Source organism: Hypanus sabinus, chromosome 4 (genome assembly GCF_030144855.1).
Source record: "Hypanus sabinus isolate sHypSab1 chromosome 4, sHypSab1.hap1, whole genome shotgun sequence".
NCBI classification, from domain to species: Eukaryota; Metazoa; Chordata; class Chondrichthyes; order Myliobatiformes; family Dasyatidae; genus Hypanus; species Hypanus sabinus.
The window spans coordinates 31,862,371-31,888,717 of record NC_082709.1 but is presented as its reverse complement, the minus strand read 5'-3'; the positions used below and the strand labels follow the sequence as shown (position 1 = coordinate 31,888,717).

At 36.9% G+C, this 26,347-nt stretch overlaps 1 protein-coding gene across 4 annotated transcripts in view; it reads right to left on the bottom strand.

Moving 5' to 3' along the window:
- Nucleotides 1-26,347, bottom strand: part of ube2e3 (ubiquitin-conjugating enzyme E2E 3 (UBC4/5 homolog, yeast)) — a 132,339-nt gene that overhangs the window by 5,697 nt on the left and 100,295 nt on the right. For 3 of the 4 annotated variants that reach the window (XM_059966789.1, XM_059966787.1, XM_059966786.1), the window contains exons 4-5: nucleotides 7,526-7,658; nucleotides 3,326-3,473 (exon numbers count right to left, since the gene is read on the bottom strand). In XM_059966789.1, coding sequence (XP_059822772.1) covers nucleotides 3,326-3,473; nucleotides 7,526-7,658 — 281 coding nt within the window. Of the gene's footprint in view, nucleotides 1-3,325; nucleotides 3,474-7,525; nucleotides 7,659-9,668; nucleotides 9,695-26,347 lie in introns of those variants that run through there. The other variant, XM_059966790.1, reaches the window with a different exon arrangement.

The window sequence follows — 26,347 nt, the reverse complement described above, 5'->3', positions numbered from 1 at the left end:
GTAAACGACAATACAATTATGGATTGGAAAAAGGTGGCCTCAAATGCAACAGCCTGAATCAAGCGTTGTGACATTGCCTTGAGCTCGGTACCAATCAGTAAAGAAGTTGTAGCATGCTGAAAACAGAAAAGCCTTTACCCAAGTATCAAACCTTAATTAGGCTCAATAAACAAGCTCAATTAGGCTCAATTCATAGCTTGTAAACAAGAGTTACAAATAGAATTCACTAAAAAACAAGTTAAAAGCAAAACCAAATTAAAAGGAGGAAAGAAGAAAGCTGAAAATCAAAATGGCAGGCTAAACAAATGACAAAACCACACCAAATGGGAAGAGCTCACCAATTGCTGGCTAACAAGAAAATGCTGGCATGGCATATTCCATGGTAAATATTGATGTAGTTTTCTTATAAAACTTCACAAGACTTGTAACTTCAAAACCATAACACAAATAACACAAATGCATATATGCAAGACAAAGAAATATTACAAAATGAAGTACAAGATTCTTTATGTCTATACCATGAAGGAAAGCACACAATGTGATGACTTTGCATGTCTGTAACTATAAAGTCATTTACAACACTATAAAGATCAACACCAACATCATCATCAAAATAGCCTCAGAAGCTTGGAGAAAATATCTTCAATTTACATATAACAATACATCAAAAAAAAGACTTCACCTTAAATCTTAAAACAAAAGCTGCCAATTAGAAAAGGTTCCAAGAATTTTTCCTTTCATATACATTAAGAAAAATAGTTGAATTTACCAACATAAATTTATTGCAATAAAACTTCAAATATTCATGAAGCAGTTAACAGAAGTCCAAATTACTGATTTTACTTTTCTGTAAGACCAACAAAATAACTTATTTTGCACCATGCAACATCATACGTAGATACACATTTCAGAATTGCCTTGCATTTCCTGATAAAAGGTTTTACTTTGTTGTGAGTTTTTACATATTTTGCTGCAATGACAACATTCTAGACAAAGTCTGTAATATTCATTACTCTTGGTTATCTTCTTTACTGCACATTACAAAGTTTGCAAAAGAGCTTCTAGTATGCATCCAATTCAAAAGGTACATTCATTGTTATACATACTCACCTATTTGGAAATCAACCACAGAATGTATTATTTTCCACAGAATGTACTATTGTGCAATATCTTAGACCAAAACTCTAGGAAAGTCTGAACTTCCACAGACTCAAACGTTTGGATCTAAGTCTGATGCAAACTATCACATAAATGCAAAAACCGTAATACTACTATCATGACTGCTTATGGCAACAATTAAATCAGCCAACTGCAACTCCTTCAAAACTCTGTCATCTCAGTCCCCCAAGCACCTCAATTTTTTAATGAAAGAATAGAGTCGCATTCCACACTTAGGTATGCCCATGTCTACAGGATTGTAGTACACACTTGTGATCACATTGATAGTTTGAGGATATTTTTGAAGCAGACATTGACATTTAAATTTCTTCACTAAAAAGTGCAGGGATTGCAATTCTAACTGAGCTCTCATTAACACCACTGACTAGATCCAAGCCTATACAGTCATAGTGTTTTTTTAAATTATTCTATATGGTGAATAGCAAACAGAGACCAAGTGGAATTATGCAAGATGATGATGAGAAAAGAAGAAAATTGATTAAACAAGCAAGTGAAAGAAGGACAAACTGAGGGGTAAGAATTTGATGTGTAGCAAAACTTCAAACAGTGGCATCATTTCACATCATGTTTTCAACACCACTGCAACCATTTTACTTTTATATTATAGTTGTGCCACCTTTGCCAATGGACAACCACCCCCAGATAGCAGGATGAAAGCATATTAAGCAATCAGTATTTGCAATTTATACAAATAAAGATGGCAATTTGTTTAAAGCTTTTGAAAAACAGTAATAAAAATTACATTTGGATATCTTTTTTAAATTGACTCTCAATGTCAGTAGATAACTAAGCATAACAATGTATACTAGTGGTCACCAACCTTTTTAAGCCCAAGATCCCCTACCTCAGCCTTAGTGAAAGGCAAGATCAACTCCAAATCGACTAGTTACACGCAAGCGCACCGGGGCAGGAAAGACTGGAAGTAAAATCCCGCAACCCGGAACTAGAAATAATGTATGAACACCAGGGGTCACCACCCTTTTTTTTGCATTGCGGACTGGTTTAGTATTGATAATATTCTTACGGACTGGCCATCTGGTGGGGGGGGGGGGGAGGTGTTAAATGCGACCGGAATACAGCGATACTTGAAGCAGATTCCTTATATCCAGTCTACTCCACAATTTAGTTTACGTGGCTCTCAGCTGCTGTCCCGCTTGCTCAAGTTTTTTTCACTGGAAAAAACTCAACGGGTTTGTCATTAAGTGCAGGGTGCTTGGACTCAAGATACTGAATCACTTTTGAGGGCTTCATTGCCTCATTAGACAGCCTCCCGTCCACCAGCCGCCTTGTCCAGGGCCGCGGCAGTCGCAGTCCAGAGAGAGTGACCGACCGAGCAAGGAGTGCGACAGGGCGCATGTCTGCCCCCCTTGTAGGATCTATTGGCCGACAAAAGTTTGTTTCAGTAGATTGCAGCTAGGTAGCTACTCTGCTGCTTATGAAACCCTGAGCCCGAATTAGGTCGCCTGCAAGTATTTTAGCACCAGGTTCTCCACGAACATTCTGTGTGCTAAACAGGTTTTGAGGCTGCACCCATCTGTCCGTGCTCCAGGCCGGTAGCAATGGCACTTCCCGCCGGCCACACAAAGCAGCCGGTTACCCAAGGCCAACCAGTGATCCCTGACACGCTTGGGCAATGACCTCGCATGTATTCAAGTTCAACAGTGAGCACGACGGGGAATGAGGAAAGGTGCTGCTGACTCATATCATTTCCTCGCGGCCCGGTGGTTGGGGACACTAAAGTACACTGTTATGCATGGCGGGGAATCTACACGTATGTGCACTGGGCAGAAAGAACGGAACTAAAACTCCATAACCCAGAAACAATATCTCTCAACGGTATTTGTGTATTTATTTTTCATTTTTTTTTCGGGATCTACTGGGAAAGTCTCAAAGATCGACTAGTCAATCGTGATCAACAGGTTGGCGACCACTAGTATATACCAAAGACTAAAGCTTCTGAAAGCATGTTGCCAAGCTCAACAGATAAAGGCAAATGATCACGGTTCAAGTTTAATAATCCAGTCAACAGCCAACATAAGTTTTAACATTTAATTTTAAAATAAATAATGCACAAGATGCACAGAATCTCAAATGATTTAGATGTGAAGAGTCATCTCTCAGATTCTTTGGGACATCATTTACTTACCTGGGTTACAGTCTGTCAGAAGTGAGCAAATAGAAAGTAGAACCTTTGAAATGGTCAGAGCTGGACTCCAGTTATCTTTCAGAATATCCAGACAGATTACTCCCTGACTGTTGATATTGCAGTGATAGATTCGGGTCCGGAATGTTACCTAAAGATAGCAGGCAAGAACAGTTGTTTTCAGCATCACATAATTTAATATCGTCATCAACAGCAACAAAGACGATATGCAAGTAATGCCATAAACTAGACCAAACAGAAAGGAGAGCTTGTTGAAAAAGGAAATTTTTAAAAAGATAAAATACCATGGCAGTACTCTTAAATTCAAGAATATTTAAATCTCACAATGCCAATTGAGATAATAGAACAAATTCTAAACTTAATTGATTAGGAATGTAATTTCAACATGCAAAATGGACTGTAGCATGACCACCATCCTATAGAAATGAAAATAGAAACTAATGGAAACAGAGCATTTGTGAAGAATCCAGACAGGTTACAGTGCTTTATGTATACCAGGCCATTAGATCAGCATTTCTAGTGAGCAGACTATTGTTAGGGCAGAAGTTCAAGTTTCAAGTTTAATTATCATTCAACCATACATGAATACGGCCAAAACAAGTCACATTTTATTGTCATTTCAACCATAACTGCTGGTACAGTACACAGTAAAAATGAGATCCTGCCTCCGATCCGGACTGACTGAGGTCTCCCAGTCAGGAAGTCTAGTATCCAGTTGCAGAGGGAGGTGTTCAGGCCCAGTAGGCTCAGCTTTCCAATCAGTTTCTGAGGGATGATTGTGTTGAATGCTGAACTTAAGTCTATGAACAGCATTCGAACTTACGTGTCTTTTTTGTCCAGGTGGGTTAGGGCCAGGTGGAGTGTGATGGCAATGGCGTCATCTGTTGAGCGGTTGGGATGGGACGCAATCTGCAGGGGGTCCAGTGAGGGGGGGCAGTAGGGTCTTGATGTGCCTCATGACAAGCCTCTCAAAACACTTCATGATGATGGATGTGAGTGCAATGGGATGGTAGCCATTGCGGCAGGACACTGAAGACTTCTTTGGCATGGGGACGATGGTGGAAGCCTTGAAGCACGTTGGAATGGTGGCACCGCTCAGGGAGATGTTGAAGATGTCAGTGAGAACATCTGCTAGCTGGTCTGCACATCCTTTAAGCACTCTATCAGGAATATTGTCTGGTCCAGCAGCCTTCCGTGGGTTGACCCTAACAGGCTTGCACCTGGTCATTTGGAGGAGGGGTGAACTTCCTCGCAGCCACGCCATTTTCCGCCCCAAACTGAGCATAGAAGTTATTCAGCGCATCTGGGAGGGAGGCATCACCCGCACAGTCAGGTGATGTTGTCCTGAATGCCTTTCCACATGTGCGTGTGTCACCACTGTCCTGGAAGTGGCTATGGATTTCCTGGGTGTGTTTACACTTTGCCATTCTGATGACCCAGGACAGTTTGGCCTTTGCTGTTGTTAGGGCTGCCTTGTCACCTGCTCTGAAGGCGAAGTCATGGGTCCTCAACAGCACACGCAAATGGTTAGGTCTCTATTCATTGGAGCGTAGAAGGTTGAGGGGGGATTTGATCGAGGTATTTAAAATTTTGAGATGGATAGATAGAGTTGACGTGAATAGGCTGTTTCCATTGGGAGTAGGGGAGATTCAAACGAGAGGACATGATTTGAGAGTTAGGGGGCAGAAGTTTAAGGGAAACACAAGGGGGTATTTCTTTACTCAGAGAGTGATAGCTGTGTGGAATGAGCTTCCTGTAGAAGTAGTAGAGGCCAGTTCAGTTGTGTCATTTAAGGTAAAATTGGATAGGTATATGAACAGGAAAGGAGTGGAGGGTTATGGGCTGAGTGCGGGTAGGTGGGACTAGGTGAGATTAAGAGTTCGGCACGGACTAGGAGGGCCGAGATGGCCTGTTTCCGTGCTGTGATTGTTATATGGCAAATGAATCAATGTCCCTCTGGGGCACATATGATTATGATTTTAGAAAAAAAAGTCACAAAGTGAAAAAATACGTACCCTGTCCTTGAGTTGGCCTGGTTCAGCTTGTTCTTCCACCAATCCAATACCGGGGGAAAGCACTGAACCAACATTAGGGGGCAGCACCAATGGAAGGGGCTATTCCCCAACCCGGTACAAAATCCAGCACACAACCAGCTCCAGCATCTTCTTCATCGGTGACCACAATAGGTGATCCCGAAGCACAAGGGCCATGTCCATGCAATAAATGAAGGAAGGCAGCATCCCCGCCATTGGTCTTGCCAATTAACCAGTTTAACGGACTTACAGTACTCTACGTTACCAATGTCCAACAGGGTCATGTGATCACAATATAAACATCCAAAATAATCCTATTTAAAGCTCATATTTGGGAAATCACAGAAAAGATACAGCAGAGAAGGAATAATTGGCCCAATGAATGCATACTGGCTCTATGAAAGAGGTTCTAAACTCCCACAGTCCTATAAATGCTTCCCTTTTAGATATTAATCTGATTCAATTCACTTTTCAATGTTACAATTGAAACTACTTCCACTACTACCTATGGCAGTGTTTTCCAAATACTAACTGTTGTGTAAAAAGTTCTTCCTCATGGTACTTCTGATTCTCTTGTCAGTTATACTCCTGTGCACCCAAGCTCTTGACCCATCTGCCAACAAATATATTTCCCTTCACGACATATACTGGTAACGCTAAATCTGATTCTGATTCTGATTCTCAGAACACCTCATTATTTGTATATATCTCTTGTCAGACCACCCAAGCACCAATCCCTGGGAAATTCCACTGAATTTCTCTCTGATGCAGAAACTTTGTCACTCCTTCTCCTACTTCCTGTAACTTGGAAATTTTATTTATCCCTGCTGCTTCAGCCCCTAAATTCAAGGGGTGTATTCTTGATGGCAAGATTATTATGTATCTGCTCCTCAAATGCCAAGTCCATGACATCACATCAACCTTTATTTCCTCAATTGACTCTCTCTTAATTCATCAAAAAAAAATCAAGTTAGCCAGCCACGACTGGCCTTAAACTAATTTTTGATGGTTTTCTCTCATCAATCCATACCTATTCAAGAAACCACTAATTATTTCCTCATTTCAGAAACTTTCCTGTTGAGATTAAACAGAACACACTGTGAATTACTGATGGATCCTTGTATCTTTTCTTTGAACAAAAAAGTGATATTTCTTCAACCATTTCAAAAACTCTCAACACTATTCATCTGAGGTAATTCTCACTGCAATGAAGCTTTTAGCTATGCTCAGACCACCTATATTGTCACAATAGAAGCTTCTAGCACCAAAAAAGTAAAGGGGAAAAAGTGGAAAACTGTATAGAATTTGGCAAAGAAAATCAACACAAGATTGTAGGCAGTTATCCTTTAAGGAGCTTCTTTTTCACTGAAGTAGCATCAATCTCAAAATAATTTTGAAGACTCAAGAAACTTCTCTCAATCACAAAATAAAAAGAACTACAATTAACTGAAAAATTGTTTCTTGTCTATTAAAAACAGAAATGAGTAAAACAAAGAGACATGGACAAATAAAAACCTTAGTGATTTAATGGTAAACTTGGTTCAAGCAATTAGCACAAATTCTAGCTTTTTATTTCTTTCATTGCCTGCTTATGTTTGGATAGTGGCTTATTTTTAAATTTACTATTCAAATTTATGAAATTGTAAATATAAGTTTCAGTGATTTAATGGATTCCATTAAATCCAATTATGAAACATGAGAAAAGACATCCACTTAAGCAGAGTATTTCCAAGTATCACAATTTTATTTTCTGCAATTTGTATCCAAACTGCAGAGACTGAATAAATTATGTCAACCATACTTTTGAAAGTGTTAATCCATTCCAGAATTATAAACTTTAAAAAATTAGTCTAGGTTTGCAACAGATGGAACAGTCTGAAGTTCCCTGAACCTCAGAGATATGCTGTTATCAAAAAAATACATTGATCTGTGTTAAATTTATTAATTAAAATTAAAATTTCAGATGTATGAATTTTTGAATGATTACAAACATATTGCCTGCGATATCCAAGTACTTGGCACAGGCTCAAAACGATTTCATATTATATTTTAAATATTCGGGCAGAATTTCATTAGATCAGTGTTGGGCAGCATACTCAACCATTAATCATTTGTAAGTGGATACAGTTCATGAGGTACTACAGCTTACCTTTGGTGGTTTGAATGGATAATCAGATGAGAAAGTGATGTCCAGAAAAAAAACTCCTCCCTCATAAACTGAACCAGGGGGGCCTAAAATGGTGGATCGCCACTCGTATATATTATCACCTTTTGGACCAGCACTGAAATAAATTCATTAAAAATATGTTAAAACATATGATTTGCAACATTTAACCACCTAATTTGTAGTTATCAGGTCCCAAGCATAGTTAACATTTGAATACAAATTGTTAATGTTTTAGTTACGAAATGGTGTCATCCATCTTGATGCAACTGCTCAAGTCCCTTCCTACAAAAATGCTTTTCATCCTCTTTTCAGCTTCATATCTGTCCATACACCAACATTTTTCAGATTCCAAATTTTACTGAATCCTACTCAACCCCTGCACTAGTCTCTTAAATTCTATGGCCTTGCTGACCAATTTTGCAAGCCTCTGGTCATGCAATGCACTCATGTTTTAATCCTTTTCAATTGACTCAAAATATTCCATTGCTTCCTTTACATCTGTGCATTATGCATGTCCATGACTTAACGAATGTCTATTCCTTATTCCCAATGTATTAGGAAAGATGGTGGGGAACTGCCCTCTTGAACAGCTACAGTCCTGGTGATGATATGCTCATGGTTATGCCAAGATGGGAGTTGATAGATTGTGACAGGTGATGCACAGGTTTGGCAGGGAGAACCCAATAAACCTGCTGAGGATTGCATGTTTAACATTTATAAAACCAGCTAAACCACTTCCCTTTCTAATTATTTTCAATTTGTTTCTTTACTCCTTTTTTTTGCACCCATGAGTATATGTCGTTTTACTTATTGATTTTCCTTATCTGTCTTTCCTTTTTACCAAGTCTAATACTTATATTTTCCCATGATTTTTTTCATATATAGCGAACTTATTTACTTTGATATTTTGTTTTTGTGTGTGTGTGTGTGTATATATATATATATTTGTTTATTTACAATCATTTATTCAGCACAGCTACACATATATATTTTCTGGAACTACCGGAGTTTTGGGTTGGGAGCGTTAGATTTAGTCTTCAGCCTTCCTTGGCTGATTTCTCTTTTTGGGGGGAGGGAGGGGGGAAATGGGTTCTTCCAGAAAGCTGATTGGATGTTTTTACTGTTTTGATTATTCACTATCTACATGTCTGTGATTACCTTTTATACATTACTAAAGGATACTTGATGGATTCTTTTATTAATATACTCAGTTTTAATGTGAAAAGTCTAAATAACCCTGTTAAACTAAGTAAGATTTTCTCTTATATCCTGAAACTTAAAACTTGTATAATCTTTCTCCAAGAAACCTATATTCGTAAAGATGATATTTCACGTTCTTTCAAAGGATGGAAGGGTATACATTTTCACTCACCCTCTCAATCTAGATCAATCACCCTCTCTATCCTGTTTGATCAGAATGTATCCTTTATTCAACATAATGTAATTTCTGATACAAATGGGCGCTTTGTTATTGTTTCGGGTAGTCTTGAGAATAAACTAATCGTATTTGTGAATGTATATGCTCCAAATACATATGACTCCTTGTTCTTTGAACGTCTTTTCTCTTTTCTGCCAGATTTGAATCAGTATTCCTTAGTAGTGGAGATTTTAATTTTTGGCTTGACCCTATATTAGACCGCTCTTCAAGTAAAACCCCTGACACCAATAATTCAGTCCTACTTTTTAAATCTTTTCTATTTCAATGTGGTATTCTGGACGTGTGGCATTTTTTACACCCCCAAGGAAAGGAATATTCATATTTCTCTCAGGTTCATCATATGTACTCTCGGATTGATTTTTTTTTATAGATAGAAACTTGCTTCCACTGGTACGATCCTGTGATTATAAGGAGATTGCTTTGTCTGATCATGCACCTGTGCTTCTGGCTTTAAGATTACCTGTCTACTCTATACCAAATAGAAGTTAGCGTTTTAATTTATCATTGTTATCTGATAAAAATTTTCTAAAGTTTTTGGAAAACCATATTACTTTTTTCTTTAAAGAAAATTTTAAAGGAGATACTGCTGGTAATATAGTCTGGGATACTTTTAAAGCATATATTCGTGGAGAAATTATCTCTTACTCTACCTATATAAAGAAAAAAGCTGACAAAGAAAGGTCTGACCTAGTAGCCATATTAAATGATCTTGATCGAAAGTATGCCCTATCTCCAGATCCAAGTATATATAATAAGCGTATTGAAATCCAATCCAAGTATAATCTTCTGCTGACTTACCCAATTGAACGACAGCTGTTGAGAGATAAAACTCAATTTTACATTCACGGGGATAGAACTGGTAGTTTATTAGCCAATCGCTTAAAATCTTTTACAGTTAATCGTCAAATCACAGAAATTTTTAAAAATAATGGAACTAAGATATTCGACCATTCTGAAATTAACAACGTATTTAAAGACTTTTACTTTAAGTTGTATCAGTCTGACTCTTCTTCAGATGATACCTATATGAATGCTTTTTTCAATAATATCAACATTCCTACATTGTCTGCTGATAGTCTAACACAGTTAGATCAGCCTATTTCCAATGAAGAAGTGGCTGAGGCTATACGTGCTTTACATTCTGGTAAGACCCCAGGACCTGATGGCTTTTCTGGGGAGTTTTAAAAAACTTTTATTTATTTATTATTTATTATTATTTATTATTTATTTATCCTCTGCTTTATCAGAGTCCTTTAAATCAGGTAAACTCCCTCAATCTTTTTATGAAGCTTTTATTTCTCTAATTCTTAAAAAAAATAAAAATCCAGCTGAATGTTCTTCATACAGACCGATTTCTTTATTAAATGTTGATGCAAAAATTTTATCCAAAATCTTAGCTCGAAAATATTTTGCCATTATATCACATGACCAGACAAGATTTATTAAAAATCGTTACTCACATTTTAATATACGTCGGTTATTGAATGTGATATATTCACCATCCAAAAAAATATCAGAGTGTATATTATTCTTAGATGCAGAAAAAGCCTTCGATAGGATTGAGTGGAATTACCTTTTTAAGACCTTAGAAAAGTTTAATTTTGGGCCTAATTTTATTTGTTGGGTTAAATTAATCTACTTGTCTCCTACCGCTCAGGTTATTACTAACTCCCAAATTTCTAAGCCCTTTAATTTACAGCGGGGAACTAGACAAGGTTGCCCTCCTAGTCCTTTACTTTTTGCTTTAGCTATAGAACCCTTAGCAATAGCATTTCGAGAATCTAAAGACATTTCTGGTATATTAAGGGAAAGTATGACTCATAAAATTTCATTATACGCTGATGATATTTTACTTTTTATCTCTAACACTGAAACTTCTTTACCTTTGGTTCTTTCTTTAATTTCCCTGTTTAGTTCTTTTTCAGGATACAAGGTTAATTTCCTTTAAATGACCTAATGTCATCAAATGCCAAATTTCCATTCAAAGTTGTTACAAGTCAATTTACATATCTAGTTGTAACAATTACTAAAAACTTCAAGAATTTATTTAAAGAAAAATTTATTGAATTATTTATTGAATTATATTTCTAAATGGTCCCCTCTTTCTTTATCCCTAATTGGCCGAATCAATTAGATTAAAATGAAGATTCTTCCTAATTTTTTATATCTTTTTCAGGCCTTACCTATTTTTATTCCTAAGACCTACTTTGATTCTTTAGATTCAATTTTAACATCTTATATTGAATAATAAACAAGCTCGTTTCAGTAAAGTTTACCTACAAAGAAATTAAGAGATAGGTGGATTAGCCCTACCCAATTTTAGGTTTTACTATTGGGCTGCCAATATAAGGAATATTACTTTCTGGTCCTACTATATTTATCATAAAAATTGCCCATCATGGGTCTCCTTAGAAGTTAATTCTGTAAAAAATGCCTCTATTGTCTCTCTTCTTGGATCATTTTCTTTTTCAGCAAATAAAATAACAGATAACATAATTGTTAAGCAAACTTTAAGGATTTGGGCTCAATTTGGGAAATTTTTTGGCTCAGCGAATTTTTCATTATCATCTCCCATTCTCCTTAATTATTTTTTTTATCCCTTCCATGACTGACAAAGTCTTTAAAGATTGGGACGAACTAGGTATTAAGTGTTTTTGGGACCTGTTTATCTCAGGATCTCTTGCTTCATTTGATCAATTGTCAAATAAACTTGCACTCCCAAAAACACATTTTTACAGATACCTTCAAATTAGAGATTTCCTACGTTTCCAATTAACTACTTTTCCTATAGGTCCTGATAAAAATTTACTGGACTGTCTTTTAAATTTAAAACCTTTTGTTAATGGCTCTATTACTCGTATCTATAACTTGTTGATTGATTCTAGACAAGACTTTTTAGATAAAATAAAAAAAGCTTGGGAGGATGACCTAAATTGTCAGATTTCTGATGATAGATGGAATAAAATTCTTAAATGGGTTAATAAATCATCTTTCTGTGCTCATCATTCTCTTCTACAATTTAAAGTGGTTCATAGAGCTTACATTTCTAAACAGAAGCTGTCCAGTTTTTAACCGAATGTTTCTCCACTTTGTAATAAATGCAACTCTGCTGATGCCTCTTTAATTCATATGCTTTGGCTTTGCCCTAAAATTGAAAAGTTTTGGCGGGAAGTATTTCATACCTTCTCACAACTTTTTAGGGTCCAATTTGACCCAAATCCCCTTACTGCCTTGTTTGGTATTATTGCAAATGAAGATATAACTTTAAATACTAACCTGCAGGTTTTAGTGTTTTTACCCCTCTTTTAGTAAGAAGAGCAATCTTGCTTAAATGGAAGGAGTCTACCCCTCCTACACATCTTCAATGGCTATGTGATATTATGTCTTATTTAAATTTAGAAAAGATCCGCTGCTCAGTCTTAAATTCAAAACAATCTTTTTATGATATCTGGGGACCTTTCCTAAATTACTTTTCCAATTTATAAAGTTTAACAGTGCACAGACTTTTATGTATATTTTTTATCTTCTCTTCTTAAGCGAATGTTTTTTTTCTAATTATCCATTATCATCCATCAGCTTTTTTTCTTTGGTAGTTGGTAGCGGGTTGACTTTTTTTAATATAAAAATTTTCTTTTATGATGTATGACTTATCTTTAAATTTTTGATTACAGAGTGGTATACCTTTATGTGATATGCTATAACATTTTGATCAATTTTATTACAATATGTGAATGTACACAAGTTATGTTGAGATGCATCTATGTGTTGCGCTCTGTAAATCTTTTTTTCTTCTGAATAAAAATATTGTAAAAAAAAATCAGCTGTTGTCACTAATGAAAAAGCTCGAAAAAGTGACATAATAAGAAATATTCCATCAAAGTTACATTGTACTAACAAGCATTAATACACCAAGAATAGTCTTTCTCTTATAATTGAATTATTAATAAGTATATGACCAAGTGTAAGTTTCTTGGAAGCATTTTTAAAACTCTTATCAGTTATGGAGAGTCAAGTAGCAAGACTCATTTTTTGATCAATGAACATTATTGATCATTATTCTTTTTAACAACTTTTTTTAAACAAATGAAGCAAACTTAAGTTGGCATCTGTTTTCTGTCATTTTATAGATCTAAGTTTTCTCTCTTTAACCCCATTTCAATCTTCTGTTTATTCTTTAGTAAAATAACCCATTCCTCAAAAGCCAGATTAACACTTTTGTTCTTGAAATTCTGTTTCCACATAGCTGCAAAAAAAAGGGAAAAACTACTTCTTCTATCATGTCAGTTCAAACTAAAAGAATGAAAATTTAAAAGAAAAACTATTTGTGTATGTAGTCATTTAATTTCAGATCTAGTATGCTAGTGGTTAGTAGCTCAACAATTTCAAATTAAGAAAATATTCCTATTTTATCCAACTCTGGTAGTTGTAAAACATTACATTCAAAAGACAATTCCTATTTGCATGCCTACTTTGCTACATCTTGAAACATCCTTAAAAAGCTCTCAAATCAGAATTAGATTTACTACTACTGACAGTGTGAAATTTGTTGTTTTGTGGCAGTACAGTGTAATACATTTAAAAAACTATAAATTACATTTACATAAATACATACAGTGTTCATTGCTCATTTGGGAAATTTCACATATATTCAGAAATACATTTACAGAAATATTCCAATGGTGGAGAGGAAGAAGCTGTTCCTAAAATGTTGAATGTGTGACTTCAGGTTCCTGTATCTCTTCCTTGATGATAGCAAAATGAAGAAGGCATGTCCTGTGTGATGTGAGTCTTTAATGCTGGATACCTCCCTTCTGAGGCATTGTCTCTTGAAGATGGCTTCAATGCTAGAGGCTAGTTCCCATGATGCAGCTTAACTAGTTTTCAACTCTCCACAGCCTTTTCCAATCCTGTGCAGTGGCCCCTCCATACCAGACAATGATGTAAACTGTTAGAATACTCTCCAGAGTACATATGTAGAAATGTGTTAGTTTTTGGTGACATACTAAATCTCCTCAAACTCCTAATGAAATATAGCTGCAGATGTGCTTTCTTTGTAAATGTAACAATATATTGGGCCCAGCAAAGATGTTCAGAGATGTTGACACCCAGGAACTTGAAACTGCTCACCCTTTCCACTCACGAACCATCAATAAACACACTCAGCATTTGGAATTTGAAAAGAAACTCATCACATGGATGTTTGCAACTATTAGTAATGTATGTGCTTGCAATAACTGAAAAGTAATGTAAAAGTAATGATGCACCTGATAAAATTTAACTATTTCAGTATCAAAATCTCTCACAATTCTGCTCATTCACAATAATGGCAACCAAATACAGACAATAATGCATAATTCTGTTTAAAACTATTAGCTGTTCATCACCACGTTGGAGGATTTTACCCAAAGAATAGCAAGTTACATATTCCAATGCAACACCAATCTTTAACTTCTGAACTGAAACAATTTTGTAGTTGATTCCAGTTGAGGAATACCATATTGTTCAGTACACCCAGTTGAAAATAAAAGCCCTTCTACCAGCCCGAGTACCTGAAAAGGTGAAATTAACTTTGAGACTTTTCTATATTTAACTATTAAATGGAAAGGATCTGAAAAGCAATTCTGAGTCATGAAAGCACTCCCTATATGGAACATCTGGAAATCTATTAAATTGACAAATTTTTTATTACTGTTATAGGATTCTACAGAGACACGATCTGGGTGGGTGAACGGCTTTCCCCCTAGATAAACGCACACCGTTAGCCCCAAGCGTTACACTGTTATGTAACAAGGTACTGTGAAAAAAAATTGCCTTGCTTACTTTTCATACATATCATTATGACAGTGTAACAACATTACAAGGTAAAACAATAACAGAGTGCAGAATAAAATGTTACTGTTCCAGAGAAAGTGCAGTGAGGCTCAAGAATGTCAAGGTCATGCTGAGATAGATCAGTAGTTCTCACCATGAAAAGCCTGCAGGTCAATGGGGTGGCACTGTAGCATATTGATTAGTACAGCACTGTAAAGTACCAACAACCCGGTTCAATTCCTGCCGCTGTCTGTAAGGAGATTCTCCTGTGACCGCTGTGGGTGCTTTGGCTTCCTCCCACAGCCCAAAGATGTACCGGCAGGTGGGTTAATTGGTCACTGTCAATTGTCCCATGATTAGACAAGAGAGGGATCAGGAGTTGATGGGCAGTGTGGTTTGAAGTGCCGGAAGGGCCTGTTCCCTGCTGTATCTCAATATGTAAATATGCAGGATTTCATATGGGCCAAAGCAAATAACAAAAACCTGGGGTCCTCAGGTCCTGAATGGGCCACAAGTTTAATGTCTTAATAAAATATTACTAAAATATATAAATAAAAAGCAAATTAATAAATGTTAGGTAATTTAATTGGAACCTTCAATGAAATTAATCAGAAAATATCCTAGATGATGCTACGGGTGGGGGTTAGATTGGGGATTAATATGGAAAGTTCGACATGACCATTTTGTAGTAATCTAATTAAAATGAGTTTCAGGAACAAACTGGAAGATTGGGTGGGGCAGTATTGTGCAAGGCCAGTCAGTGAATATGCAGCAGGAGGATGGTTCTGTTTGCCTTCCACTAACCCACGAATGTAAAAACACTTATAAAATATGACATGAAGGCAGCAATTATTGCAATGGGGTCAGTTGCCAGAAACAATTAAACTGCAGAAAGGTGAGAATGCATGAAGTCTACCACTACATCACTATCTACCACTACAACTTACATTAAATTTTGAAGGGTAGTTCTTCGTGTGTACACAAGCTTCATTGCCACAAACAATTTGTGTATATAATAGCATTAAAAAATTTGCCGAAGAATTAATTTTTTTAACAATTACTGCCTAAAAAGCTAGTTTTATTTTTACAGGTATATTCAGTACTGATATTTCTTCATGTGATTATATTATACTTCTGTCATTTACTAGTCTTCTATAGAGATTACTCACAGAATTGTGTTATCATTACTATTTACACACACACACACACACTTATATATACATACACAGACATACATTCATATATTAATAAAATTAAAATTAAAAAAGATATATCAGATTACCCATGGCTACCACAGCAAAGAAAAATGGTTGGCAATATTCCAATGAGCATCTTGTCCATGCTTTTATTCCATCCCCACAGGACAAAACAATGCCACTGTATCTAATCTGTAAGACTACGCTTCCAAACTAAAGTATGTGGCCATATAAACTGAGGAAGCACTAGCAAACAGCATATAAGGGCAAGACAAGACACTGGATTACTTAAAAAAAACTACATGATAATTTTCAAACAAGTCTGTCAATAAAGCAAATGTTTAGTAAAGAAAAAGCAGCTAAGACAGACAAAGATTTTACACACATCCTATGGAATTTCAAATTTAATTGCAAAAGATAGCAAACCACATAATATAGGCAAATCATTGATTCTGCCTGCAGTTACTGTTGTTATTTCAACACTTATGAATCAGAGCACATCATTTTGAAGAACAGCTATTTCTTGGAAAACAATATTCCACTGGAAAATATAATGGCTTACACAACATGAGGGTGCTGCTTCAATGGTAGGAAGATACAGAGGAGTCATTTAAGAAAGTGCTGTGCCTGCTGTTTTTTGCATACATTGTGACACCCAGCGTTAGTATTCGGTTGCAAAAACAATTGGGAGGATGCTTACATGACACCCTTGCTGCTGTGGTATGGGCAGTCAACTTCAAATCAAATGCAATTCTAGATAGTCTTTTTCAACAACTTGGCGAGGAATATGAAGATGATTTATAATGGCTACTAATTCATACAGAGATGTAATGATTATCAAAAGGTAATTAGCTTCATTGCTTTTGTTGCACTTTGGGATGGTATTGTAGCATTTCTAAGCGATAAGCAGTTGGAGAACAAATTGTCGCTGCTAAGTTTGACACATTTTACCTGTCAGATATCGTTGCAAGAAAAAATTAATGAACCCTTTGCAATTATTTGGTCTGATCTTCAACTAAGTCATAATATATAATAGATAAACACAGTCTGCTTAAACTGATAGCACACAAACAATTCTACTTCTCGTCAATACTGAGTACATGAGTTAAACAATTACAGTCTAGGTTCAAAAAAGTATGTGTATCTCTGGGGTAGTGCCTTCTACAAAAGCTATTTGGAGTCAGTTATTTCAATCAATGAGATGAGTTTGGAGGTGTGGGTCGTAGAGGTACCCTGCCCTGTAAAAAAGAGACACGAAGTCAGGTTACTGACAAAGCCTGCTCTTCGAGAAATATCTGTTTCTGTGCACCATGTCTCAATCAAAATAAATTTCAGAGGACCTTAGAAGAATTGTAGAGATGCATGAAGCTGGAAAAGGCTACAAAGGCATTTCTAAAGATCTAGCTGTTCATCAGTCCACAGTAAAATAAATTGTCTACAAATGGTGGCAACGCAGTACAGTTGCTACTCTCTTTAGGAGTGAGCATCCTGCAAAGATCACACCAAGAACACAATGTACAACGCCAAAGGAAGTGAAAAAGAACTCAACATCAAAAGACCTGCAGAGATCTCTAGAACTTACACAAGTCTCCATTTATGTGTCCACTATTTAAAAAAACTGAATAAGAATGGTGTTCATGGAAGGACCACACAAAGAAAACCACTGCTCTCCAAATAAAAACACTGCTGCACATCTTAGTTTGTAAAGTCCATCTGGGTGTTCCACAACAGTCCTGGGACAATACTCTGTGGACAGATGAAACAAAGGTTGAACTTACTGCCAGAAAAGCACACTGCTATGTTTGGAGGAAACGTGGCACTGCACACCAACACCAAAAACTCATTCCAACCATGAAGCATGGTGGAAGTAACATCATGGTTGGGTGCTACACTGCTACCTCAGGACCTGGACAGTTTGCAATCATCGAAGGAACAATGAATTCAAAATTGTATCAATACATTTTGCAGAAGAGTGTCAGGATAGCAGTCTGTCACCTGAAGCTCAATAGAAGTTGGATGATGCAATGAGACAATGATCTGAAACAAAAGTAAATCAACAACAGAATGGTTAAAAAGAAGAAAATTTGTATATTGGAATGGCCAAGTCAGAGTCCAGACCATAACCCAATTAAGATGCTGTGGTATGACCTGAACAGGGCTGTTCATGCAAGGTATTCCAGAAGTATTGATGAACTGAAACAGTTTTGTGTGGGGGAATGGTCTAAAATTCCTCCTTGCCGTTGTGCGAATCTGATCAGCAGCTACAGGAAACATTTGATGGTGGTTATTGCTGCTAAAGGAAGTTCCACCAGTTATTAAATACAAAGATTCACATACTTCTCCCAACCTGGACTGTGAATGATTAAACAATAATGACATGAAAGTACAATTATTTATATATTATTAGTTTAGGAAGATTGTGTTTGTCTATTATTGTGACTTAGATGAAGATTAGACCACACTTTATGAGTAATTAAGGCAGAAAACCAAGTAATTGCAAAGGGGTCACAAATGTTGCAAATGTACATTTGAAAAGCTGAATTTATTAAACAATTACAACAAAAAAACTGCAATCTCATATCAACACTTCCTTTGGAAAACAAACTTTTCAGCAGCAATTTTGGATGTCGCAGATTTATGCAATTGCCTTTACTGGTCACTCTTAAAATAGAATTGCAAGATTGTACATCTTGATCATTTCAAACAACCACACAAAGATATGGAATTTTGGTTCATAGACCTGCTGGAGATGCACATTCTAGATTGGGTGGTGGATCTATTTGGGGTGAATATGGATGATGTTGACAATAACACTGCAAGAATGTCTTAGAAAGTTATAGCAGTTCAAGCAAAATTGAAATGCAGCAGGCGAAATTTCTGGATAACTAGTGATATTCAAAATAAGTTTCCACAGCCTTGGGAGAAAGCAAAGTTGTTTGAAATTGGATTTCCTGCCTTTTATCTAGTTGAATGTGGTTTTGGCCAAGCTCTTCACTTGATATTTAAAGCTCATAACTGTCTTAATAGTGTAAAAAGAGGTGATCTTTGACCCTCTTTAACTAAGTTGCAACCAGATTGTCAAAAGCTCTTCAGCTTTGCATCAGTTGCAAGAATCTCATCGAATACCCAAAGTAACAATATTTTTTCACTTTTTTAACTGCTGGTTGGAAAAATATTCTATATATTATAAAATATCCTATTCAGAGCTTCGAAATAGCTTTATTTTTCATATACACCTGTAGCATTATATTTAACATATGATATCTATGTCATATTAAAACATAAAATATTGACTTACATTAGAATAATCAGTACAGTTGAACAAAAAAAAAACTTCAGCAACCAACAGAATTTATGGAGAGTGCAGCCACAGAAGTAGAATATGAGGTTAAGGGTCCATCTTATCCTACGAGGAAACTAGTCAATTGTCTAATAATAGCTGGACAGAAGCCATCCTTGAAATTTGGTGGTACATTTTTCAGGCTGCTCTCCCTGATTTTGGGAGGTATGGGGTGGAGTGGAAAAGAAGAGAGAATGTCTAGGTAGATGTGTGGGATCTTTGAATATGATGGCTGCTTTGCCAGGATAGCAAGTGTAGCAAGAATCCATGAACGGAATGCTGATTTCTGTGATGTGCTGAGCTATGTTCACAACACTTTTCAGTTTCTTATGGCCACATACAGAGCAGTTGCCCTATCAAGCTGTTAACTATCCACAGAAGATAGGCTCTATAGTGCACCAATAAAAGCTGATGAGGGTCTAAGATGTCATGCTGAATTTTTTCAGCACCCTGAGGAAGTAGAGGCATTAGTGAGCATTCTCGTTCATAGTGTCAACGTGGTTGGACCAGGACAGGCCATTGGTAATGTTCACTCCTGGGAACTTCAAGCTCTTGTGGTCAGAACTGTTGATGTTAATAGGAGCATGTCCTCTTCCCAACTTCCTGAGGTCAATGACCAGCTCTTTTGCTTTGCTGATATTGGGAGAAGGGTTATTGTTAAAACCAACTATGGCTTTATCATCTGCAAACCTGCAGCTGGGATTAGAATAGAATCTGACCACATTCATAAGTGCAAAGGGAGCCGGGTTATGGAGCACCACTGTTAAGGATAATCATGGCAGAGGTGTCTGTTAGTAAGGAAGCCATGAATCCAATTGCAAAGGGAAGTGCTCAATCTCAGGTCTCAGAGTAGAAATGGGTTTGCTTGGAATTATACTATTGAAGAAAGTGCTGTAGTCAATAACAATATGCTACAGTAGGTGCCTTTATTGTCCAAAGAAGAGTGTGGGGCCAGTCAGATGGTGTTCTGACAGTAGCCAAATTGTCAGAAGTCAAGTTTGTCTGGCAAGTTGGAGATAATGCATGCTATGAGCAGTCTCTCTCGAGGTCGGTGGCAGAGCCAAAAGGCAGTAGTCATTAAGACATTACTCTGCTTTCCTTAGGTTTCAACATGGTAATGTTTGCTTAATGCACATGGAAACCTCAGATTAAAGCAGGGAGAGGTTAAAAATCTCTGCTAATACCCCTGCCAAATGATCTGCATGGGGTCTAAGGGCACAACCAGAGACAAAATGACAGGGCCAGATGCTTGCCATGGGTTAATTCACTGGAATACTGATCATTCATCTACAATGATAACTGTGGGTTCAGGTGCACTGGAAGCTATCAGGGTGAGTAGCATTGCTCCAATCCCTGCTGGTAAAAACATGCATAGAATGCAATAAGTCCATCGGAGAAAGATGTGCTATTGTCACCGATGGTGCCTGATTTTGTTTCGCAGCCCATTATAGTATGCAAGCCTTACCACAAGTGATGGCTGGCTTGGGACTCTGTAAGATTAGCATTATTTCTTGCAGTCATTAATTGATGCATTAAATAAATACTACAAATAGATGAACAATATTGGGCCAGATGGACAAAGGCCATGGCTTCAAATCCCAAACTATACAATAAATAAAAGTCAGATATTGCTTGGGACAGGGGTGGGTGGAGGTGACAGAACAACAAAGAAATGCAGGAAAGAAAAAATAAGCCAGCAGCCAATTAAACACAAGACCACAAACTAGTTCACCAAATGAAATCCACATCAAAGTGTCCAAAACATCATTATTATAGTGGATTCCAGTCAACTGGGACTCATCAGGAGCAGTACATTTTGGCCCAGTTAAGCAGCTGCCCCAATTAGCTGAAGTTTCATGGAAATAGTTAAAAAGTTATATAAAAAAAGACAAACTAACATTTAACTGAATAACAACTTATATATTTAAATAAAATATAGAACAAACTAAAACACTATCAATACCACTACAGTAGTTAAAAATTGTATTGGTTCCTAAGAGTTATCAACAGAGGAATTCATTCGATGTACACTGCTGCATTTTTTTGACCACTAATGAGCAACATCAGCACAGACACCTAGTGCTGATAATGCACTGCATTTGTCTTCATTTTCATTGTAACATTCAAGATGTTTGTGACTTCAAATTCTTCATAGTATCTAACTTGTTTAAATAGTAAAATTACTTAATTTTCACTCCAGGCTGTTTCTGACATCTAAACAAGCCTGAATACTTGAAATTGCTGTAAGCAAACCACTTCTGAATTGTCTTAATACTTATTTATTGTCAGCTATCAATGACAAAAATCATTACTTCTGAACACAATCACATGTAACTGATGCTAGTTAAGAACTGCTCACTGTAAGAATAGTGACTTGTGTAACAGGGCACAAATTCACATGACTGATGATTGTTAGAAACTGTTCAGCAGCGGTTTCCTGTCCCAATTAAGCAGCATTGCATCCCAAGTAAAAAAAGAGAATCCCATCTATATACTCGATTAGTTTTTGTTCTTTAAGAGCTGTCCCATATAAATGGTTGCCCCAATTAACTGAAGATCCAATTAAACAGAATCCACTGCATTCATTTTTGCTCCTCCTTGCAGGTCCAACATAGATTGCCATATACTCTCAAAAACAAGCAAGCAAAATTATTTAAACTACTGTGTCACAGATACTTCCGAGTAATTGGAGGTTTCGTCCAGAAATGGAAATGGCCCTTCTTCAATCATGTCTCAATTTTCCATTCACAGAGATGCAACATAGATTTCCAGTCCTTTCCAAAGAACAACGATGCCTTAAAAAAAAGGCTTGTAATATTTAAATCAACAAGTCTGACAGATGCAACCTACAATTCTACTGTGCACATTCAAAAAAATCACTCCTTTTTATTTTAATAATTTCGATGTCAACTGTTTCCTTGCAATGCATGACCGATTATTCAAGTTGATTCTAATAACTTTAGGCATAGAATTGTGACATTTTGCTGATAATCCTCCATAGAGAACTGATATTCAAATGTTGAGATTCAGACTTAATGCTGCACAGAGTCAACGTACTGTGCAAAATTTGTACTTTCCAATCCTAGTGAGAATACCTAAAGCCCACTTAATGTTCCCAGTTTCAAACTGCACAACAGGAATCTAAAATAACTTCAGCTATGACATACTAATAAAACTCAAACATCAGCTGTTCATAGTGCTAACAAAATTGGAAAAGAATTCACTGTTCTTAGCTATAAAAGTCTACATCTCAAAATTGATTAAGTATTAAGTGGATAATTAAATCAACTGACATTTTGAATTCCAAAGTTCCTCCACTACTTCTTTCCTTGTAGAAGAAAAAAAATCAAAAGAGAATCAAGGTGGAGCATTTCAATATACAGGCACTGCCCAAGTTACATAAGGATTCTATTCCTGAAAGCTGCCTGTAAATTGATTCCCCCACCCCCAAGTCAGAAATATCAGCTTTCGATAGCTGCCCTTATCATTTCACTCTGCATGTTATTGCCTAAAATTTTTCCATTTCAAAAATCTTTTATGATCACCCTAACACTATCCATAATTAAACTAATGGAAAATATATTGCACCAATTTGTTTAATGAATTCCGTGAAACATGTCATTATGTCCTGACGAAGGGACTCGGCCCAAAATGTCAACGGTACTTCTCCCTACAGATGCTGCCTGGCTTGCTGCATTCCACCAGCATTTTGTGTATGTATTTTTTTTTAATTATGGGAGAAGCATAAAGTCATATTTCCTTAAATCATGTTTTCGATAACCCAGAGAGTCTTAAAAATAGGACTCAATTTTTATTCCAGGCAACCTTCTTGCTATAGCCAGTTGGGTTACAGAAATTCATCTTTACAGAAGTCATAAGTCAATACAGGTCATCCCTCGGTAATGAACAGATTCCATTTTAACAGAAATCCATAATTCGATTTTGTCTGTAAATCAGAAAGCACACAAAAATCAAGTGACATAGTAACTGCAAGATGGCAAAAGCACATGTCTGATATGAACAATTATTAAAATTGGAGATAAAGAGGACACTGGTGCTGCCAGTTACAGGAATGAACTTGTGTCCTACCAGCCATTGTATGTCAGACCTTTGACTTAACAAGAACTTGTTTATATGCATGCATGTCTCTAAGTTAGGTATTTAAAACTTGGGGACAGAATGCACCCAAAAATTGTTAGCAGAGTGGTTAGCGCATTCCAGAGTTTGGAGTTCAATTTTGTAAGGAGTCGCTGTACATCTTCCTCTTGGAATGCATGGGTTTTCCCCCCGGTGCTAAAGTCTCCTCCTACAGTCCAAACACATACCAGACAGGTTAATTAGTCATTTTAAATTGTCCCATGACAAAGTCAAGAGTTAAATCGGACTTGTGAGGATGCTGGGACAGCATGGCTCAAAGGGTTAGAAGGGCCTACTCAGCATTATCGCTAAATAAATAAAATTCCCTCTCAGAGTGTGTTACAAAATAATCGATTATTTCTCCAACTCCAATTTCCTGATGCAAGTACAGATGATGTATTCTGCCTTACCGAAACTCATAATAATCAAGGGACATACCACCCCCTACTCCAAACAAGAAAAAAATCTGCAGATGCTGGAAATCCAAGCAACACATACACAAACTGCTGGAGGAACTCACCAGGCTAGTCAGCATCTTTGGAATAGAGTACAGTTGACACTTCAGGCCGAAACCCTTCAGGCCCTCCACTATAATGCAGGATGGGCTCAAATGAGTTGCACTAATCAAAGTCATCATATCCAACAACAGCCACTAGATGGTGCTTTTATTCCTACTTGGCATATGTGAACTATGCAAGCACTGTGGTAATCAGATATTACAAATTCTATCCTAGGGGTTTGTGAAACAACAAAGAGGCAAAGAAAATGGCCTATATACCAACAGCAACATTTCTTGTAATTTCACACAAATCAATAAACTTTAGCATAGCGATAGTAACTTATAAATTTCAACAATTGGATACTAAAGCTGGATGCACTGTTATATATGCAATTCATCCAAGTTAATACCACTGTAAAATACCACTGAAGTTAAGAGAGAAAAAAAAATATCAGACACTGGTGATACACATATGAATTTTTAAAAACCTCAGTTGAAATAAAGGGGGAAAACAACAGAAAATGGAAATACGTCATCCTAAGATAATTCAGAACTCTCATTGTATTGAAATTGAGGCAAAAACCAGGCTCTCTCACTCATCTGTCAAAACATGCATTCATTACAGATTTTGTAACTCAAATAATCAAAATTGCTGGCTAAATATTGCTAAGTCTGAACTACTGTCTTCAGTGTCCAACAAAATACCATTAACTAATCAAGTTCTTCCCACATCCTGACAACCAAGAATGAACCAGTATGTTGATAACCTTAGTACCATATTTGACATAAAGACAGTATATACAAACATACTAACCTCAGTACAACCTATCCATTGCAATGCTATTATGGCTAGTCCCTCTAATTTGACTGTTAATGCTATGGCTATTCTAACTTGTATCAATCCCTGGTCACCAAAAAGAGATCTGCACCTCCTTCCCACTGCAAATGGATGCTCGAGTTCCTCATCAACAGACCTTAATCAGTGAGAACTGGTAGTAAGATCTCCTCCATGTTGAGCATTAAAACAGGTACACGTTAAGGCTGCATGTTTGGCCCCCTGCTGCACTCCCTACAGACAACTGTATGGCTAAGCACAGCTCCAATACCATGTTCAAATTCATCGACAACACTACTGTTGTTGGTTGAATCACAGGTGGCAGAGTCCCAGAGCAAGATAAGAGACCTGGTTATGTGGTGTCACAATAACAATGTCTTCCTCAATGTTAGCTGATTGCTGGTTTCAGGAGGGGCGGGGAGGACAAACATCTGCCAGTTTACAGCATGCAATCAGCAGTTGAGAGTCAGCAACTTTAAATTCCTTAGCATTAACATATTGGTTTCTTGGGCCTAGCACATAGATACAATCACAAGGAAAGCACAGTAGGGTTCTTACTGTGTTATGAGATTAAGGAGGTTAATCTTGCCATCAACAAAGCCCTGCAGATGATTTGTTGAAGGTAGCCCACGTTGGCTGTATTATGGTCCAGTACAGCAATTTCAATACACAGAAACACAAGAAGCTAGAGAGAGCAGAAGACTGACCAATACATCCTGCGCACATCCTTCCAACTGAAAGCTCACTCAAGAAGGTACCATCCATCAAAGATTCCCACCATCTGGGCCATGCCATCACTGCTACCATCATGCTTGAGATATAGAAGCCTGAAGTCTAACACCAGAAGGTTCAAAAACAGGTACTTCCCTTCAACCATTTGGTTCACACTAATCACTAGTTCAGAAACACAATGACCACTTTGTCACTGCATTAGAACAGACATTTCTCTTTTTTTTTGTGAATGCTGCTTATACAATACTATGCGCCTGTAATGATGCTGCAAGTAAGTCAGGCATTACACCGATGCATAAATATACTTGTGCACATGACAATAAACTCAACTTCTAGCTCACAATCAACATTTCTTTGTAGGTTTCTTCAGCTGCTAAAGCCACAAACCTTGGGATTTCTTTCTCAAGCCCTTCCTCATTTAATTTTCCTCTTTCTTCTTTTAAGTATCTTAAAATTTGAGGGGTAAGAGATCAAGAACAAAGAATTATTACAGGGTAGCAGACTTTCTCAGCTAGCTTCACAGTACTTTCTCCCACCCAGCGTGAAGAAGTCCTTTTCATTCTCCCACTTCCACTGTTTTCATCATATTTGCTTCAAAGGTGATTGTTCCACACAGATGTCTCTGAAATACATTCCTCCTTCCTCAATCAAGACCTCCCCACTACCAAAGTAGACACTGCCCCGAACTATGGTTCACTTATTTCCGGTAGCTTTGCTAGCACCACTCCTCCCGGACAAAGAAGGGATATTTTCATGCCCCTTACCTTTTACCCCATCAGCCTCCACATTCAACAAATCATCCTTTGTAGTTTTCAC